At 41.1% G+C, this 22,007-nt stretch overlaps 1 protein-coding gene across 1 annotated transcript in view; it reads left to right on the forward strand.

Moving 5' to 3' along the window:
• The window catches only part of Dner (delta/notch like EGF repeat containing), a 294,143-nt gene that overhangs the window by 176,844 nt on the left and 95,292 nt on the right, over nucleotides 1–22,007 (forward strand). The window contains exon 7 of the mRNA XM_034521799.1: nucleotides 17,974–18,087. Within this exon, the coding sequence (XP_034377690.1) occupies nucleotides 17,974–18,087 (114 nt within the window). The remainder of the gene's footprint in view (nucleotides 1–17,973; nucleotides 18,088–22,007) is intronic.

A 22,007-nucleotide genomic window follows, 5' to 3' on the forward strand; every position in this document is an offset into this window, starting at 1 on the left:
CATAGAAACTCACTGTGCACAGCCATCGAGTTTCCTATTCATGATCATTATCTTTGTTCACATGTGATCACCAGCCTGAGTTCCTGGTAGCTTGTTTGCCATCACAGGGCAAGTCTTGATTAGTATGGGGTATTCTTGAATAACAAGCGACTTGAAGCTCTCTAAGCATTTGAACATCTTGATACTGTTGTAAAACAGTGAGAGGCCAATAAGTGTCTCTCTCGCTATGTGCAAAACTCAAATCACTTTGCTCCTTTGCATCTTATTCTGGTGTCAGTGTCTATTACTGTGTGGGCCCTTGGGATGAGGTAGGTGATGTCATTGGAGGGTACGGATGGAGAAATGGGAGTCATAGAGATTAGGTACTCACTGTCCAAAATACAACCTACGGTGCACAAGTTTATAAACTGAAAACGAAGAGTTACTTATTCTAACTCAGACTTAATAAAATCTTAAGAATCATTTAATAATTTGATACATGCATCATTCATCAGATCAGTGTGTGTGTGTATGTGTGTGTGTGTGAATAGTAGATCAGATGATACTATTTTTCTAAATACAGATTTCTAATGTGTGCATTAGAAACATTTTGTTCTACAATTTGCATTTTCAGGCTGGTTGATCACATGTATCTTTTCATGTCAGTGTACATGGAACAATGTTACATATTTGAACCATTATGTTTCCTATGTTTTTATCTCTTGATTATATTCCCTTCCAACCCATTCATCCAGATGCCACCTTGGAATCTCCATTTGGATGTTCCCGGCCACCTTGAACTAAGACATCCCCAAACTGAACTCAGGGGCTCTAGCTCTACACGGTTACTCTTCCTGTCTTCCAGCCAGCCCTCTACAAGTTATCCTAGGTGCCCCTTGCCTTCTATTTCTATCTTGTTTTCCTTCCACCTAGCCTCTATTTGCTTCCTGTAGCAGTCAGTGTTATCTTGCTGTAACAAAGATACCCGAGGAAAAAGCCCAAAGAGGAAGCACTTATTTGGAATAGGATTCCATGGTTGTTTGATTCCATTGACTGTGGTAGATAGAGTTTGCTTTTTCTAGTTAATACATCTTACACCCCATTTAAGACACTGTTTTTCTGCTTCTGATGTTTTATTTCTTCTATTAAAATAAAAGCTATTTCATAGTACCATTCTTATCAACAGCTATAAGTTGTTTTAATGCACTTTTTTTTAAAAAAAAAAACAAAAAAAAAACAAGGCAGTTGTACTATTTTTTGACTATTATGTCTAACCCCTTCTCCCAAATTTCCAAGGAATATTATGTCTACGTCTGGGGGTCACTGCACACAGTTCACAGATTAAACAGGTTTCAAAATGAAACAAATCATCTTGCTGGCTTGTCCATAGTGCTTCGAGGCCCTTTTTGGAGATGTGTTACCTGCTTGAAGGTATTTGCCTGTAGGAAGCTTTCATCTCACAGATATTTGCTACTGTGTAGTGGGATTTTAAAAGCATTTTTACAGTTTTATTTAAAAGTTTTTTTTAAAAATTCTTTGAGAGTTTCATCTACACACATAATGAAATATGACTGTATCCATCTCCCATTTACCAACCCCCCAACTCCCCTGTGCTCTCCTTCCTTGCAATGCCTACCCCTCAACTTCATATCTTTTTATGCTCCTTAAAAAATAGATAGTCCACCTAGACCAGTTAGTGTTGCCCGTATGTGCATGTGGGCGGGGCCATCCACAGGAGCCTGGGAAACCTACCAATGGTTACATCCTCAACAAAAAGAATGAGTCTCCTTCCCCCAGTGGCTGTCAATTGCCAGCAGATCCCTCAGTTACAGGTGACCTAACCCATCTGTGCTAGAATATGGGCTGACTTGGTGAAGGTATTGTACAGACAGTTAGTTACAGTTTATGAGATTCTTTGATTCATGGGTAATCTAGAGATTATGAATATAGATTAGAATTTGAGTTGATTCAACAACAAACTCTTGTCTATTCTATTTTCATTTGATTTTTAAAACAATAGCTTATAAGCAGGACTTGTCTAGTTGATGAGAAAAGTCATGGTTTTGAGAAAAGCCATGTATGTGTGTGAACAACATAAAATGAGTTTTATATTATTGTTAAAATTTGTATTACAAGGAAAATGTTATCATCAACTGTGATTGATATTTCTCTTGAAACTAGCAATACTTTCAGAAAGAAGGTTATCAAAGGTACCAAATACTGCAGGAGAATCTAACAGGAGGTTTCTGAATTTGGAATGAATTGAATCTAGCTTTTTCTAAATTCTTGGTAATCTCCTATTGTTTGGTCATTGATTTGTTGGCCTTCTAATTTGAACTGACTGATAAATCATCTCTCTTTGGATAGTAGGCCTGCCTGGTTTTGGAAAGGAACACATACAACTCTCATAACTCTCTCTGTTGTGCCAAACCCTGTACTTTAGTAACAGACAAGAAATGCATGACCAAAAAGGAAATTTAACTTTTAAACCAGGATTTAGTATTATTAAAGCCTTCTAACATCAAGAATATAATTTTCCTCAAAGGTGCCATTTCTCTTTCTTTCTTTTTTTCTGGAAAGAATAGCTGTGATACACAGTCACACCTGCCACTGCCAAAATATTATTAGCATCTTTCAATGGATTTCCATAAGCACCACACTGTTATGACTAATTGGTGATTTTAGACTATTTTTAAGAACTCATCATTCTGAGACAAGTGTAACACATGGGCCTGTCTACATTTTTCCGGGAGATACTGATGGCCAGAGGGCCTGTGCCTGTGAAGTGGGCACCTCTACCTGGGGACAAATCTCCGCATCTACTGTGAGTTCTCACACACAACCCAAGGAGTGTGTATATGTGAATTATGATGCTGCATTTAAAAATGGGCAGAGTCAGATCTTTCCTCTACATATGTGAAGTCTGAAGGTCACAAGGTCACAGGGTCACAAAGCCTGTGGGAGAAACAGACATAGCCTCATCACTTTGGGCCCATCTCTGAGTCAGAGAGCTGTCCTCTATTTCTGGCTTACCAGTTTTCTATACATTCTGCATATAGCACAAGGTTTTGACCAGTATAAATGCGTTGCCCCCAGTGGCATTGTCTCTTCTCAGGACCAGCGATGGTACCACTTGGAACTAAGTGGAGACAAAACCAAAATTTTGTGGCCCAAAATTTCAAGTGGGCCTTTCTGATCTACTGGTTATGTGACACTCCTAACATTCCATAAAGCCCTAGCAGGTCTTTTCAGTCTTTAAAATAAAGGTTGATGCAAAGATCACTCATTCATCCGATACTTAACAAATGCTTGGTACATGTCAGGTGTACTCTGGGTGCTGTGGATATAATTGTTTAAGTCTTTGTGTATACTGAGGAGGTCATAGTTTAAGGGTGGAGTTAGATAAACCACATGCATGCGTGGGTATACTATGGTGTCTGTGTGCATACATGTGTTTGTGTATGTATGTGGTCAACAGAAAGGAGCAAGGTGTGATGGGCTCAATGAAAAAGCAAAAAGCAAAGAGACAGAGAGTAGGGTTATTAGGGAATGCCTTTCTCAGATTGAAATAAGAGACCCCAAGGAGATGAACTTGTGAATATCAGTGGAAGGAAAATGTCAGGTCTACCCACATGCTATGGTCTGAATGTCTGTGTTCCTCGAAGTTTGTATGTTGAAATGGAGCTACCAAGAAGATGGTATTAAAAGGTGAACCTCAGAGGTCACAGGTGATACATGCGTGAATGGAGTTGCTGTTCCTATAAAAGATTCCCGTTTTCCTTTCTGCCATGTAATGACATAAAGAAAGCATCATTTATAAGGAAGAGGACCTTACCAGATACTGAATCTGCTGGCACTTTGATTTTGGACTACTCAGCCTCAAGCTGTATCAGTATGATGTTAGTGGCGTTTACTGGTTCTCCCATGGGAGGTCCTTTGCTCCAGCAGCCTTAATGGACTAAGATACCACAAAAGGTCCTGAGGTAGAAACTTGCCTACAGTGTCTGTGGAGTATAAGAGAGTCAGGGATGAGATGTGGAGCTCAAATGAGCTGTACCAGCTCACAGGGAAGAACAAGGATCTTGTCTCAAGGATGATGGGAGCCTTTGATGACTAACTGCAGTGGGCCATGTGATTTCCCTCTTGGGAAGGTCACTTTTGAACAGGGGAAAGACCGAGCACCAGCAGGCATGCTGAGAAGATGGGCAGAAGATAGTATATAAGCACAGTTGGCCTGCTGCTTGTAGAAGTGGGGAGAGGCTTTTGACTAGGGATGCCTTTGAGAGGAGAGCTGATTTCTGATAAGTTGGATAGGAAATATGCTTGCAGTGAGAAATTGTGTGGGACATCAATTTTTTTTTTTTAAATAGCTCATTGAGATGTCATCCATATACTATTGAAATATAAAATTCAGTGTTTTCTTTTATACATTCAGGGTTGGGTAATTATCATTACAATAAATTTCAGGACATTTCATCACTTCAAAATATGCATTCTAGTCCTGACTAGTTAGCATCATGTGGTTCTAGTATTTTTCCAACCTCCAACCCTAGGCAACTTTCTGCTTCCTAGATTTGCCTACTTTAGACACTTCATATCAATTCAGTCATATGATAGGCAATGTTTAGAAGCAGCTTTTTTCCACTGAGTACAACGCTTCTAAAACTCTTTCATGACAAGGTGTGGATGGGTTCCACTTTCTTCTTAATGCCTGAGTAATTTTCCCCTGAGTAGTCACACCATTCTTTGGCCATCTACTCATGTCTTTAGGCTGTAGGCTACTGTGGAAAATGCTGTTGTTTTCCAGTGTTCTCTCCCTTGGGTCTTTTCTCATCTTTACCATATTCCATGTCCTTCCCCACCTCTCTGCTTTCTATCTGCTAGGGTCTGAAACCTGCTCCCTTCATACTGTTAAGAAAGCAGAAAATCACCCCTGCTTCTTCATGTTTAGCTTCTCTCCCTCCTTTCTCTCTCTCTCCCTTTCTCTTGATCTTCAGTTCCCTCTCTTCTTCCTCCCTCCTCCCCTCTTTCTTTGCCTCTGGTACACATTGATCTGACAGGTGATTTCTTAAATGAAGTCACCTGCTTGCTTACATCTGTTTTGTGGACCTGCTTCTCTAGGTCAGTGATCAGAGACATTTCCTCCCTACTCCTTACTCTGCCCACAGAGCTAATCTCTTTAGAAGCATTCTCTGTGTGGTTTGCAGAGTCCCATACTGTATCCATATTCCTGAGTTCTCACAAGATCTCACCCACTTCCTTTTCCTTTTAGCCACTCTCCTGGGCCTTTGGTAGCAATTTCTCATTCTGAGCTGTCACCACAAGGATGGCTTCCAGACCCTCTTTTCAGTCTGGCCTCTCACTTCAGCGCTAGCCGCATTATTGGACTTGGCATTGATGCATCTGCTCACCCCTGCTGGCGCTGGTCTCCCTCATTGCTCAGACTGGATGCTGGACATTGATGGCTCTGCCTTTTTGTCATTTATCCCTGGACACTCACCAATTCACTTTATTTATGATGATTCTCTATCTGATTCTTTCTTCCTATTCCACCACCACAGCCCTGATTCAAACTGCTGTCATCTGCTGCCTGAGTAATGATGACAAGCCTCAGCCTCCCTCCATTCCATCTTGCTTTGTACACACTGCTGGTGAGACTTGGAAAGCTCAGGTCTGGACTGACTAAAGAGATGCTCTGGGCTGAGAAGTGCAAATTCAGTGCCTTGGTGTTGTTTTGTCTGTTCCTTTGGCTTTTTATTAGTCCCAAGGAATATGCTTTGATCTTACTTGGGCCTCTATCCAAAATAAAGTTGAAGGACTGTAGTCAATGGTCACAATTCAGTGACTATTTTAACAATACAGTAAAAGCCAGGCTGCATACTGCCCCTTCCTCAAAGCTGGTTTGTTGGTCTTCATGGTCTTCTTAAATACATTTCATGAAAGCAGGAGAAAGGACACATGACTGAGAGCCTGAGGTTTGTAGTTGGCCATTCTGAGTTCCACAGTCAACATTAAACTCTACCTGGCTGATTTCAAGTGTACTTACCATGAAACAGAGCATCAGTATTGATCTTGAAAGAATGAGCAAGAATGCAGCATGCATACACAAACATATATGTACATATATTCATGTTAATATACCTATATATTCTGTGTGTACTTATGAAAATGACATATAACACACATCCATATATATATGCATACAACATACACCTGCACATAGACATACACATGCATTTGTACGTGCATGCACATATGCACTTGTGCACGTGCACACATACACACACAGAGAGGAGAGAGAGAGAGAGAGAGAGAGAGAGAGAGAGAGAGAGAGAGAGTCCGAGTCCCAGGATGGAGGATGGTTGGCTCATATAGGATACCTCTTTGTCTGGTCTTGGACATTGATACAAGAGAAAGGTGAAGAACAGAATTCTTTTCTCCATCCCTCGATTCTGAGCCTGGTTGTAAAGACTTCTTTATGGCTATTGAATGCCATCCAGGCTATGTCAGAGGTATCCACCGGACAAGACTACTCAGACACAGGTTCAAGCCAATAGAAAGTCTTTATTAGCTGGTTAGTGACTACCCTGCATGTTCAGGACCTGAGTGTAGTCCCAAGCCTTCCTCAGGGTGAGATTTTAGGCATAAAACCCATATCCTGGGTTGGCACACCTCAATTAGTAGAATAGTCACCCAAAAGCAGAAGTACAGAAGCCAAAAAGCAAGGTTAGTGCATTTAGTGACTTTCCTAGGACTCTGGACTTTGATGGATTAGGTTTTGTTCTCACTTTGGTAGGTGGTGCTGCCTCTGTGCTGGGTTGCTGGGTTTAAAGCCTGAATGGTATCCCCATTATGGTGTCAGTTGTGCTAAGTAAGATCTGGGGCCTGTTATACTTTACTTTTTTCCTCTTCCATAATCTGAATTACATACAAAACTCTTAAACAACATTAATATTTTGTATTAAAATAATGCTTGCTGGTCACTTCCATGGTTAGTAGATATACCATGTCAGAATAATCTAGAAGACTTTTTTTTTGTTTGATTTGTTTTAATCTTTATGTTTGTTTTGAGAGATGTATGTGTCACAGAGGACACCTCAGGTGACAGTAGCATTTTTTACCTTGTTTGAAGTAGAGTCTCTCATGGCTAGTTGGCTCTTGAGCGCCATCTCTACAGGATTACAGATATTCATACACCACCGCTTGGGTTCTGGAGAATCTGAACTCTTCATACTTGGTCAGTAAATAGCTTGCCCCCTGAGCCACCTCACCATCCCTGAATGGTTCCTTAGTTTAAGTTTGCATGCCCACCTGGGGTTTCTGCCTCAGTGAATGAAGGATGCTGCTGCTCAATAGACATGTGACAGATGTCCCCAGGTGGTGCTGAAGCTGATCACACTTAGAGGACCACTGTTCTCAATGGCCTGCGAAGAACTGGAGCTCAGATGACAATAGGCACATTGCTCTGCAGTCTTGGAATCCCTAGGACCACTTAAGACATGCTAGTGCCCAGGCACTGTGCAAGCTGCTGTGGATTTAAAGGTACAATGGTAGGCATTATACCTGCTGCTCAGAGTGGATCAAACTTAGTGTCTTGAGAGCCAGGCTTCTTTGTCCTCATTTTGGTCATGATGAAAATAGAAGTTGTCAAGACTTGGATGAGCTCGCTCAGCCGAGCATAACCTTAAAATCCTGACAGTTTGTGTTTCCTAAACTACTATCCTTTCTGCTCTCTCTATTTTTGTATATTTGGCTATTGGATGACATTACTTTCTGTCAAACCACGAGGCTAAGTTTTTTAGTACTGCAGAATGCCCAGCTTTCTTTCATGTTTTTATTCATATCACATATTCCCGTTTTAAGTATGTGTTACCAATTTGCCCTTTGTGAGCCATAGATATCTTCCTTTCTTTCCCTTTGGTTTTTAACTCAGGTTTACATTTGTCCAGACATTTCTGGTTTTCTCCTGCCAGGCCATCTTTCTCTCTCTCTGAATAATTTCTGCCTCCCCACATTAAGATTGCATGCCCCAAGATGGAATATCTCGATGGTGCTCAGATTCCTGCTATTTATTTATCGCCCAGCATGCTAATATTAGCCACAGCGTCTTAGCAGCGGTGGCTGAGGCTCTGGCACTGGCTGTGTAGACCCCACAGGGTAAGAGCTGGAGCTGGTAGGCTCTCTTGCTAGCATGAGGCTTTCCATTCAAGCCCAACAGCTTCACCCCACTGCACAGGCTAGATTATAAAAAGACCAGGCACACTAAAAATAGATCTCACTTTAATTCCCACCTTGGAAGCTTTCAGAACAGTGCTCCAAAGAAACAATTAGATTCTCCCTCACAGAGCCAAAGCAGAGAGGAGAATGAATGTTTTTCATTTCAGTAGAAGAATCGTGGAATAGACTTCTTACATATAAACAATTGTGCTGGGAAGAGAGGTTATTTTGTTGTTGTTGTTTGCATGTTCTTTTGTTTTGTTTTAAAACTATCACTGATAAATTGCTTTTTAAATAGACTCATTTAGTCAACTTTTCCTATGTGCATGTGATTCGTCCTTGACCTATGAAAGGTTTCTTTCATTCGAAGGGATTGGGCAGTGCAGGTCTAAAGACAGATTGGTGGGTGGGATAGATTTTTTTTTTTTTTATGCTCTCAAAGTCAAAAGATGCTACATAGCTTTAGTTTTCTCATTACCACTCAATTTTAAGGTGCATTTTATAACAAAATATAAGATAGTCTAAAATCAAGTTTCCCACAGATATGTTAGATACCGTGTAATCTGTAAACACCTAGTGAGTGGATTTATTATTTGACGCTTCCTTCAATCTGAGCGGTCACCTTCTGCCTGGTGTTTTTTGTCATGAACAGGCTCTGCCTGGGTACATGTCCTGTCAAATGCACTTCGGTTCACCTCACATTGTTTATGCTCAGACTTTTATAAAAGCACCAAGGCTCAGGCTAGACCTTCTCCAGGTGTTCCATGAAAACATCCTTGTGTACCCTTGAGTCTCACTCTTTCCTTATATCTTTGTTATACTAGAATGTTCTCTAAAGATAATGAATAAACCCCATGACTCCCAGGGAGTATTTCCAAGCTGCCCATTTCAAATCAATTACTTGTTCTGAATATCTCAATGGCAAATTCCTCAGTAACTTATAATTTTGAGAGTCAAGTCCTGTGTTTAAAATGGTCTTTGATTTGAAGATATAAAATTATAAGGCACTCCTAAGATTCTGATTATCCAAAATTCTCTGAACATGCTGCTCTGGTTCATAAGTGAGTGGTTCTGTGTGATGTGAACAGGGATTAGGATAAAAGTGACAAATTTTTCAGTCTGAAAGGATAGCATCCCTCTGACCTTGGGCTTCTAGCCAAGCATAGGGTTATTTTGGACCAGATGATTCTTTGTGATGGAGACTGTCCTATTTTAAGGATGTTTGGCAGTATTCTTTAAGCACTAGATGCCAAGGGCATCCCTAGGGATTGGACATTGAATAGTGTCACCAGACATTTCAGTTGACCCTGAGGGAGAATCAGCCCAGCTGAGAATCTAACCAGCTTAGTTAGGTTCTAACTAACTAGAAGCTAACCTGATCGGGGCTATTGAGGCAGAAAAAGGTGAGGAGGTCTGTTTTGGCCATGTTAATTTGCCATGTGGTTGGATGAACAGTCTTAACCAGAGAAGCAAGACTGAAATTTAGAAGTAGACCAGCTTAATTCTCCACCCATCCCAGACTGGCTGAATGGGGAGGGGCCTCTGCAGGATAATTGCTCATTGCAGTTTCCCAGGTTGGGGGTGCAGGGCACTGTAGCACAAAGCAAGGGGACTTTTGATAGAACATGTCTTAGACTCTGTTCTATTGCTGTGAAGAGACACAGTGATCAAGGTAACTTTTTATAAAAGGAAATCATTCAATCTGGGGTTTGCTTACAGTTTCAGAGGTTCAGTCCATTAAACTATCATCATGCAGGGGAACAGACAGTCTTGGTGCTGAACCAGTAGCTGAAAGCTTTACATCCAGATAGGCAGCAGGCAGACAAAGGGCCTGCCCTTCCTTCAACAAGGCCACACCTCCTAATTCTCCCCAAATCTTTATATATGAGCCTGTGGGGTGGGGGGCATTCTTATTCAAACTACTATAGTATATTTTGTGAGATAACCTCCCCTCTTTTTTAAAAAAACAAAACAAGACAAAAACCAATCAACCAACCAACCAACCAACCAACCAACCAACCAACCAGACAAACACTCAGTTGTGTGTTCATTTTAATGCCCATTAGGAGAAAGAGTGAAAAACACACTTCATCTATTTGGTTTCTGGGTGTCATTTCTTTGGGACAGGCAAACATCTTAGTTAAAGGATGCAGTGATTTGAGGGAAAAAAAAAACTTAAATAGGTAGACTCTTTTTTGAGTGATTATTTATGCTGAGAAATATTTTATGTTACGAGGGTCTAGAGCTTAATACAGCAAAGTCCTGATTCTCAAGGAGTTGAGAGTGCACTCGGAAGGCAAATGCATTCGTGTTCATCAGATGAAAGTACTTATAACTGACTGAGTGAGAGAATCATACCAGGTAATGGTAACTATAAAGAGATGGAGCATGGACTCTGGGGATAGAAGATCTTAGGATCTTCTAGGGGACATGGTGAAAGAGTAAAGGAGGGCCAGAGCCCCAGGTCCAAGTTGGTGTTTTCTGAGCTTAGACTGAATGGGCCGGGCAGTCTCAAAAACAAACAAACAAACAAACAAACAAACAAACACACAAAAAAAACCGCAGAGTAGCCATGTAGAGTAACCTGGGCTGAAGTTTCAGATGTTCTAGAATGGTTTGTGTGCCAGAGAAGACTATCAGAAGTTGTCTTTTGTGGGACAACAAAATGGCTCAGTGGGTAAAGGTGCTTTGTGCCAAGCTTGATGACCTGGGTTTAATCCTCGGGACCCACATGCTAGAAAAGAGAGAACTGACTTCCACAAATTACCTTCTGGCCCTCCCCTTCCCAACTCACAGTGGCATGTGTGTATACACACACACACACACACACACACACACACACACACACACACACACAATCAAGATAGACTGACAGGCATTCACATACATACATACATACATACATACACTAATTGTAAAAAAAATTAAAAGAAAATGAACTATCCTTTGTGTTCTCTTAGAAGATTTATATTTAAATAGATTTCTGAGATTTGTTTAACATCTCAATGTGATCTTACAACCTCATATTTCAATTTAAAATTCATTAGTCAAAAAAAACCAGTTACCCATTTTAACATTGTGATTGGAATCATGTCTGACAGGCACATCATCTTTTCAGTTCAGATGTATTTAATCTTGGGATTCCCACATGCCAGATTAGCCAAACCCAAACCCAAAGTGATGATACAGTGGGTTGAACAGGACCAACATCATCCTTTCTGTATTTGGTTTGTGTTGGGTACGTTTCTCAGCGCTGTGAGCAAGCACCTGACCAGAAACAGATTAAGGGAGGAAGGGTTTACTTTGGCTTACCGTTTGAGGGATACAGTTTGTTATGGATGGGGAACCATAGAGACAGACGGCTCTACAGTGGTGGGAGCTTATAGCTGGGGCTTTTGCCTCCTTTTGCCTCCTTATATCTTAGTAGGGGAAACCACAGAACAAAGACAAGAAGTGTGCCTGGGATATAAGGTCACAAGGTCTTATGTGGTGATTAACTTCCTATAGCAACCAAAGCCATTGTCTAGAGAATAAGTGTTCAAACAGATGAGCCTATGGGGATTTTTTTATGTTCAAATCACACTATGCTTCTACCTCTTTCTGGGGTTAAAACTCATGTAAGTAAAGGAAAAGTTTTATTGTTCTGAGCTGTTTTCAAGTTTTGATCCACATAGGTTTGGATGTTGTAGATTCACAGAACTTAGGTACTCAAAACAATTCTCCTTGCTGGGAAGATGGACACATACAGGTCATGCCTTCTTTCAGGTCCTTTCCAACAACACACCATTCTAAGCTCATAGTCTCCAAATGCCTTGATTTCCCAGCCAGCCATAGTTCAAGAAATATCACCACGTCAGTGTTCTGATATTGTTTGCAAGCCTGAATAAGGTTGAAGCTAATTAGCTCCCTTCTACTCTTAATTGGGTTTTGTGAGTGTGTGTGTGTATGCACATGTACTGTACCCATATGTACAAGTTTGTATGGGTGTGTTCATGTGCATGTGTGTGGAAACCAGAGGTCAATACCGAGGGTCTTCTGCAATCATTCTTCCATCTTAATTTTTGAGACAAGTGTCTCATTGAATCTGGACTTAACCCATTTTATCTCTGGCAGAGAGAGTTCCAGGGATCCTATTGTCTCTGCCTCCCAGCACTGGGATTCCTAAGCACACACTATCAGACCTGGCTCTATGTAGAGAATGGAATCTGAATTCAGGTCCTCATGCTTGTGGGAAAACCACCTTTCTTGACTGAGCCTTCTCTCTGGCCTCATATGATTCTAGAGGCAACTTTATTGCCTTTCTATTTGACCTTCCACTCTGTATCAGTTTATTTCTAAATCTTTGCTGTCTTTATTTTCTGATCCTACAGATGGACTTTTCATCTTGACTTCTCTTCCTCAGCCTCCCCCAAAGTTGGTTTCTAATTTTCTTCAGTGATATCTTTATTAGATGACGACTCTATATTCATACATGCTATCCTCCTCTGGGTAGGGCAGGGCTTTTTTTTTTTGAATCCTGTATTTTTCTCATGTCTTCATCTGGTTCCAAGCTAGTGCGAATCTTATGCTAAAGACTGTGAGTTGTTTGGTAAGTTTAGGAAGAGCATGAGGCCACGTGCTGGCAGCATGGCCTTCAGCGGGGAGGGTGGACAAAGAGGAGAAGGCAGGAGCCAGACCAAGCCTTACCTTTTAGTCATTGACTAGTTTTCTTCTAAACCCTTTGGGAAAACCACAGGAGGGATTTACATATAGGTGTAGTAGGAAGTAAATCACACCTTAAAATATTCCTCTGACTAATTCTGTGTGGAGAATGCACTGAAAGAAAGCCAGTGTAAAGTGATGGTCTGGGAACCTGTTGCTGGAGTCCTGAGAGACTGATGTATGGCCAGGGGTGATAGAAAAGATGTATTGAGGCTGTGCCAGCAATGTGGAAGGCTGGCCATTAGTGTCTGTGGCCTGGTAATCAGAAGAGGCCCTGCCGCTGCTAAGGAAGAGGTGCTTTCACAGTTTCAATCCATCCTTGTTGGTATGTGTAGATCTTTCATTGGAAACTAGTGTGAAGCTTGTCATTGCTCTGCATTTTAAGGGACTTGTAAGTGCCACACACCTATTTGGCATAGTTCTGTGCCTTTACATACATTTTCTGCCATTCTTTGTTGACTGTCCACTTGGGAGCCTGGCATGGGTCTTTGGGAGCCACATACTTATGAATGTAAGAGCACATTTACCTAAAACATACTGCCAGTCACTGGGTCACATTCAAGTCTTTCTTGAACACCTGCATGGGGTGTCTGTTTCCACTGTAACAGGCCCAGAAAATGCCGTGACTGTTTGGCATGCTTCTCTAAAGAAGAGACTGACCTACTTTCAGCAGGATATAAAACTCAGACAAAGAGATTTTAATATTTTGTTCCATTCAAATTCCTGTCAACTGCTTATTGACTCTTGCCTGTCTGGATATGAGATTAAAAAAAAAACAGAACAAACAAACAAAAGACATGTAAATGAAAAAAAAAAAAGAAGGCTCAGAGAAGGGTGATTAGGGTCAGTCTTAGGTATCCAGTCCCCAGAATCATATATATATATATGTACATATATATATATATATATATATATATATATATATATATATGCACATAAATATATATGTGTGTGTGTGTGTGTGTGTATGTGTGTGTGTGTGTGGTATGGTTAGCAATTTCTATCAGGTTGCTAGTCTTTGAAGGCCCAAGAAATGTCTTGCTAATGGTTGAGAGCTCCTGAATTCATGCTTGTGGTTCTTTGTGCTTCGCCTCCCTTCTTCCAGAGCTGGAAGAAGAGAGTTGTCAGCTAATGAGAATGATGTAGTAGTCATTCCATAGTAACTCACAGGAAGCCAACAATAATTCTTGGCTCCCCATGGCAGTCTGGTGTGGACGGGCATCAATACCACTCTGCACATACATGGATGGATATTGGCTATAGTTACTACGGTGCTAGCAGTCCTTGGATTCTAGTGGTTACTGTTTGTTTCTAGTATTGCCAGGCATGCTCTGTGTCCTATAACCTTGCAATCCTAGCCAGCCTCTCTGTGCCTCCTCTTTACCTGCCTCCCCCAACAGAGGCCTCCATTATTGGTCTTCATTTGTAGAAATTAGAGAGACATAGGCATGCCAGGAGACTCATAGATTACCAGTTGCTCTGCTTACCCAGAGTCTTTTCAATCAGACTTCACTGTTTCTTGTGCTTTCAAAGTTTGCAAAGACTTTAAAGCACAAGGGGAAGAAAATAATGAGGCAATGTTTACCCAAGACAGGACCTTTCTCACTAGGGAGCCATATTGATCTTGGCATATGAGATTTGGCATATTGATCCTACCATACCTTCTGAAGTGATGTAGAATTTCTGCAGTTACCCACTCAATGCCCATGGGACCCCCAAGTCACTATGTCAGCCCCAACACCCAGCACATTAAAATGTGAATTAACTTCTTTGATTGTTTACTTATGTAAAACCTATGTACAGAATTGACATGCCAAACAGGACTTCAGATTCACTCACAGCTTCAAATCTTTAGGTCTGGGAAAAGAAGTGTATGGGGATATTTGTATATTTTCACACAACTGCAGTTCTTAAAAGATAAAAATTTGATATTAATACATAAATTAATACATAAATACATAAATAAATACATACATTAAAACAAAAATGAAATCATTGGAAGTGGGAAGGAGACGAGAATAATGGGGTGAATATGGTCAACATGGAAGCAGATATAAAGATGTTATGAAATCTATTGTGTATAGTTAATATATGTTAATAAAAAGATTTAAAATGTCTAAATTTATAAATGAGCTACACATTAATTAGAGAGAACATTAAAATCAATATTTAAAAACAATCCCTTTCGAAAAGAACAAATAATGAAATATTTTTAGAAGTGCAATTTGTTTTAAGAAATCCTTATCAAGAAGCTACCAGAAAACCAGATGACGATATATAGAAATGTTAATGGCATTTAAGGCTAGATGACAAGGGTGGCAGGTTAGATCTTAATCTCTTCATATTTATGTTTGAAATGGTCATAAAAATACTCTTCTATCTTATTTATTTATTTATTTATTTATTTATTTATTTATTTAAGTCTTTCCAAGACAGTGTTTCTCTGTGTAGCGCTGAGATCTTGGAATTGACTCTGTAGATCAGGCTAGCCTCAAACTCAAGAGATCTGTTTGCCTCTGCCTCTCAAGTGATGTGAGTAAAGGCATGCGCTACCACCACCTGGCTAATGTCTTCCTTTTGGCCTGGGATTTGAGATCCTTCTGCCTCAGCCTCCTAATACAGGTGGGAGCTAAGATATTCTATTTTCTGTCTAGGTTGCTTACTAACAGGCATAGCTGAGTTTAAGGGTTTGAGCCCCAGGAGTTTGAATCCCCCGTGACTGTGCATTTGATTTAGTCTTTCTAACCCTCAACTCCCTTATTTATAAAAGGAAAGGGATGGACTAGGAGACAGGACTGTGTGTGTGATTAACTAGTGTGTTGGTTATTCAGCCCACTTAGGAGGCAGGGAAAGTCTTCCCAGCTGTGGACTCCCTTTGTAAACTTTGAAAACCCTCAAGGCAGGAAAGTGGTCAGGTTCCCCTACCCACTGAGGGCTCCAGCAGCCAGGCCCTTCCTCCAGACCTCCCTGCCTGTCATAAGGTCATCTCCAGGCCCCTCCCAAGATTATGCTAATTTTAGGTGAAAAGTCTGAACAAAAGCCACCAATAGGAATAGGAATACTCACTGACTCCTGAGCTCAAAAACACACCAATGCCTGTACAGGAAAGTCCACTAATCCCTGAGCTCCCACAGCTCAGAACTTGAAATCCCAGCAATCCTCACTCTGGAAATCTTCACCCTAGAAAGCTTCTCCCCCTTCCCCCCCCCCACCTACCCAAGAACCCCTATATAAGCACTGTGCTTTGTCTAACTAAATCCCTGTTGCTGTCTGCTCCATCCTGGGAGTGTAGACCACCACTGGACTCTCCAATAAATAAATAAATAAATTAATAAATAAATAAATAAATAAATCTCTTTCATGAGATTTGCTGCATGGTGTGACTCTCTCATTGGAAGAAGACAAGCAGCAATGATGAGAAGAAGGGAAGAAGAGAAGGAACAGGACTGAGGCTCCTGAGCCCCTGAGCTCATCTGGGGATACCCTCCCCTGGGAACTGCAACACCTCTGCTGAAGAGGCTTCCTCTTAGAGCTGTGTGGTTCCTGGGCTCTGGTGTCTCAGGATGCCCTTCCATTGGGACATTGTCCCATCTCAAAACTGTGTGGTTTCTGGGCCCTCGTGTCTCCGGGTGCCCTTCCATTAGGATATCTTCAGCCTTCAGAGCTTTGTGGTTCCTGGGTCTCTGAGTCCTAGGACACCTTCCCATCCAACAGAAAGCCATCATAGTGAACATATATGAACATACCATTTTTAGCCCAATGTTCTCAGCATTCCACTTGCAAGCATATTGACTCACGTGTTGAATCTAGAGCTTTCATTTGAAGATACATTTTTGCTATGATGTCATACTGAAAGATTCCTTTAGGGATTCTGAAGCAGCTTCTCGTCTTCGTGTTGGGATTTTAGTCCACAGGCTGGCCTCACTCCCATACCTTTTACTAATTGGAAATGCCTTGGCTTGTTTGGAAGTAAGCCAGAAAGATGGCTGGAGATGCTGAGATGGTGGCCTCCATTCACTGTCTGTAATCCACACGAACTTGGCAGATAACTGGGTCTCAGACAGTTCATCTCTCATTCATGGAGTTTTGCAAGTTTCAGCTGTGTGTGCTAAGGAAAGCCTTTCAAAACCAATAATCCAGAAAGGCAAGTTTTTGTGCAGTTAAAACTTTGGCAACTTACAAAATACTACTGTATGGTTATAATTGTGTAGAAAATTTGTCTGATTAAAATTTACAACAGGTATTTTCTCCAGACTATCCAGTGGTCCTGTCACTCAAATATCACAACTGAGGGCACCTTTTTTTAAAAAATTAATTTATTTTATATCTTGTATTTTCCATATTTTTTCTTATGCATCACCCACTCTAACGTAAGGACCATTTTAGTGTGCTATTTTCTTTAATCTTGTCTCCCCAGAGGGCTTTGTTTTAAAAGTGAATTAAAAATCTGGGATTTATTTAAAGCCTTCAGGCTGCCCAAGGTGTTCCAGGAGATTTACAGCCCGATTTTCCCACTGTTTGCCTGTGATTATGTTACTATCCCACAAGATTACTTGGGGGCTGGCTTCATGGGAAAGGCAGCGCTGGATTTATGACTCAAATAAGTATCAAGAATAATATCTTTTAGTCTTTAAAATGAGAGCACAGGGCTCAGAGTTAACACATATCTGATTATAGTTCTGAATATTATCCACTAAAATATTTAATACCTCTTATATAGAGGTATGGTGGTGGCTCTGGGAAGGTAGCTGGCATCTCAGTCCAAGGGCACTCGATGACAGACACACTATCCTAGGGACAGTGGAATTTAATCTCAGCTGAAACTTCCAATGTATAAAATTCAGAGCTAATGTAGGAGAAAACAGTTTTTAAAGTGAGTGAATTTTGAACTATATTTCTAATGTTATGGTAGTTTCTGGTTATAAAACTACAGGGGATCAAGGAGTCTCTAATACACTCTTTATGCAAGGTGGCTGCTTCCAAGGGTGGGTTCTGGTTGAGTTTCTTAATTTGATGGTGGCTCTGGTCGTTTTGGAATATCAGGTCTTGGACAATGTTCATCTTCTTTTTCTGCAGGTTATACTGGAGAGCTTTGCCAGTCCAAGATTGATTACTGTGTCCTAGACCCATGCAGAAATGGAGCCACATGTGTGTCTAGCCTCAGCGGGTTCACCTGCCAGTGTCTGGAAGGTAAGATGCCATTCAATATTCTTGGGAAGCGTTTCATTTTTCACTATAAGTCATAAACTCTTTTGATCTCTTTGGTACTTCACACAAGAGAATCTTATTTGTCATCTATCTATACATATATCATATATATATATGTATGTATGTATGTATGTATCTATCTATCTATCTATCTATCTATTTATCTATCACAAAACCATAAGATGATCCCCTCACTTTTTTTTTTAAACTTATTGAGAAATGGTCTTATGTAGGCCAGGCTGGCCTAGAACTTTTTATATAGTTGAATATGACTTTAAATTCTGGATCTTTCTGCCTGTACCTCTTGAATGCTGAGATTGTAGGCATGCATTGCTGTGTCCCACATGACTTCTCTTTACCACTACATTTGAATACTATATGCAACCCAGACACTTAGGTGATTTTGACATATATAATGGATTATAATAAAATAGAACGAAACTCCACTTGAGCCTGATAGTGAAACTCCACCCAAGATCTCTATGTTTTAGTTCCCATACAGATTCACATTAAAAACATCCAACATAAAGTTTGCCTTCCTTATGCTTTACAGCAACTTTCTATCTTAGAAAAATCAAGCCACCTGCATAGTCTGATTTTTGGGGCTGTTTTTATTTGAACAGATGGTTTACTGTTAAGAAGGGCAAAAACAAACCAGGCAGGCAATCCAATCGGAGGCAGAGGAATTGAGGAGTTTCTTGGCATTGAGGAAAGGTTTGTTCCCCTTTCTGCTGTGAAGGGATTACTGCAAATCCTTAATGGTGTAAGAACAGCGCAGTGGTAGCTTTTCCTTGCCTAAAACTGTCAAGTGGGCTCCTGATTCACAGACACAGCACAGGAAACTATGTAGAGTGTCATACTCTGTGGAGGTTAAACATAGATCCTGCAGAGACATCGACATCTCAACACGTCATATCATCCTCAGGTGTCCCCGGCCAAATGTTGGCACCCCTTTTGGGGGCTACTTTATTGGGTTCTATTTATCTACCACAGTTCCAACTTCATTCCACCCTAATCCCTTCCACCACCCCCACTCCTCGCCACACACTAGGTAGAGGAGAGAGAAGGTTAGAGGTGAAAGTGGGAGGGGTTGACCTTTTTAGGCTAGTTCTTGCTGCTTAGGGCCAAGTCCAATCTTCATTGTCAGAATATCTCCAACTTCTTGTCTCTTTGCTCATGTCCACTTGACAAACAGCAACAACAGGAACCGGACTCCTCGAAGCATGCCTCTGGCCCCTTTTGAGGCTCTCATGTTTATACCCTCCTGAAAGTTTCCAGAATTCCAAAAGTAAAATATCTACAGCTGGGCAAAATAATCATGCCCTTCCTAGTGACAAGACAAATAGTCACCCGCTGTGAAGCAAGCTCTTATCCCTCACCTGGGATTAAAACAAAAACATAGTCACATAACATATCTGGGTTTTTAAAGAAACCTACTAAACTTCTCACTACAGCCAAGAGCCTGACCCTCCTTCCAATACTGGGGTTCCACTTAGCTGCACTTGGGTTTAATTCCTGCTCATCCAGGAGGGAGCATGAGCAGGATGGCTGAGTTTCACCCCAACCCCAATTTTGTGTGTTGGGGATGCATATGGTTCCCCTAGTGTATGGGTACCATGCACTCTGTGAACCTGCTCTTTTAGAACGCCCTGTCTCCTATCTTTCTTTGGCAGTGCAGACAAAGAGGGAAAACTTGGAGGCACACCAGGGCTGATGGCCAAGCAAGATGTACAATTGTTACTTGCCTGCAAATTCTCTGCAGTTTCCCAAAGCTTTGTCACACGTGGGATAGGTCAGTTGCCACCTACTTCTTCCAGACTTTTTCCTTCAGTCAAAGTCAGGGTTCAGAGATATTATGGATCCGAGTGTTCTTTTTTTTTTGCAAAAGAGTTTAGTCAAAAGCACTTTATTATTTCTTTGATATTTACCAGAAAGGTCCAACAAAACTCCAGAGGCTCAAGGAGGCAGAACTTGAGCTGGTTTCACTAGCTTTCATTCCTTCTTGGCAGACTTTTCTGAGTACTTGCTGCACATCAGGTGCTGTGCTAGGTAGTAGACTGTGATGGCTGGAGAAGCTGATAGGGCTCCTCCTGGGTACAGTCTAGTTCACTGAGGGCCTGAGGGCAGAAGTGATGCTGAGATGAGGGCTTAGAGGCAGTTGGTTGAAAAGGGGGTGGGGCAAGGTTGCTGGGCTGCAAATGAGACACTACTCATCCATTCTGGAGTAGAGGGAAGTTGAGTCTTAGGGTTCGAGTCCAGCTCTTCCATGAACAAGTAGCTTTGCCGTTCACAGCCTCAGGATCTCATCTACGAGCTGATGATGTGTGCTATACAGGGTAAGTACAAGGATGCAAGATAGCTCCTGTTTTTGTTAAAATCGGATGCAGATTAAAAGTGCTCAGTACAGCAGCTGGATATGATCTCAAGGAAGACTGGTGTTTTTGTCAATGTTTCATCACTAATTGCCGTTAAACCGCTGGCAAATTTAAACCAAACAATTTGATCATTTCATTCTGGGACAGTATTGAGCGTAATTGGAGAGAGATGAGAGTGAAGATAAGGAGAAAGGTCTAGGGATTGTCACCGAAACTCAGGAAGCAATTGGCTTCCTGGAATTGAAGACCAGACTCTGGAAAGAAGCAAGAAGCTGATATGGGTGAGAGAATTTCAGAGAAAAAGACAGGGGCTCTTGAGAAGGACTGACATGGAGGGCAGGGGCCAGTGAAATGGAGATATGTGGCTTCCACCACATTCTAGTTGGTTGTACTCTTTAATGGAAACAGAAATGGAGACATGGTTTTATAAAGCTTGCGTTTCAGGGACCCGTGGTTCACACCAGTGAGATACTACCAAGGAAGAATTAGCTAAGTAAGTAAGAGCCATTGGCCTACAGTATACTAATCCCTAGGTACTAGGCCTAGAATGCTTCCTTATCCCATGTTCCAATCCTGTTCCATGCTGTGGAGACTGTGGTACCCAAGCATTGAAAGGATGAGAGTGAGTATTCCAGAAATCTTTCTATTCAGCAGTCTCTCTCCATTGAAGATTGAGATGGCATTGGGAAGGTCTGGAATCTTTGTAGCTGGTGATGAGCATTTAAAAAGGCATTTAAAAAGCTTTTATTTAACAGTCCTTCTATTGAGTTTTTTAAGTGTCACACACACACACACACACACACACACACACACACACACACACAGAGTCATTGTGTTTTACATATATTTCCTTATCCATCTCTCCTTTCTACTGCCCACCTAACTCCAAAATTATTAGTTTCCCTTCTGCTTTGATGGCATTGATCTATCTATCTATCTATCTATCTATCTATCTATCTATCTATCACCTATATAATCTATCAATCATCTATCATCTGTCTGTCTACCTATTGATATTCTTTGTATGAGAGAAAATGATATTTGTTCATCTGTATCTGGCTTATTTTTCTTAACATGATGATGCCTGGCTGCATTCATTTTCCTTAAAAGGGCACAGTTTTATCCTTTTTATGTCTGTCTTCCTTCTTAGGGTAACTGAATTTGTAGAACATTTTCCCCATTGAGAAGAGCTTGTGCCTCCAGGATTCTTCTCATACTAGCTCTACACTAAAGCAATTCTGAGAAGTGTCTTAAAGCATGAAACGTTCTGGAATTCTAAGCCAGCCCATGACTTTCTTATAACTGCAGGCTTTTCACCCATGCCCTAGTTTCAAATAACCCTCAGAGGCTTAAAATTATTAATAAATTCCAAGGCCATAAGCTAGGCTGGTTCCCTGACTAACTTTTAACTTAATATCCCATTTATTCTAATTTGATGTCTGCTACAACCTCAGTAGGAAAATTCTCCTCCTGCCTGATTCTGTTTCAACCGGAAGTCCCGCCTCCTAATCTTGCCTGGGCTTATTG

The sequence above is a fragment of the Arvicanthis niloticus genome, chromosome 17 (assembly GCF_011762505.2).
Source record: "Arvicanthis niloticus isolate mArvNil1 chromosome 17, mArvNil1.pat.X, whole genome shotgun sequence".
Lineage (NCBI taxonomy): Eukaryota > Metazoa > Chordata > Mammalia > Rodentia > Muridae > Arvicanthis > Arvicanthis niloticus.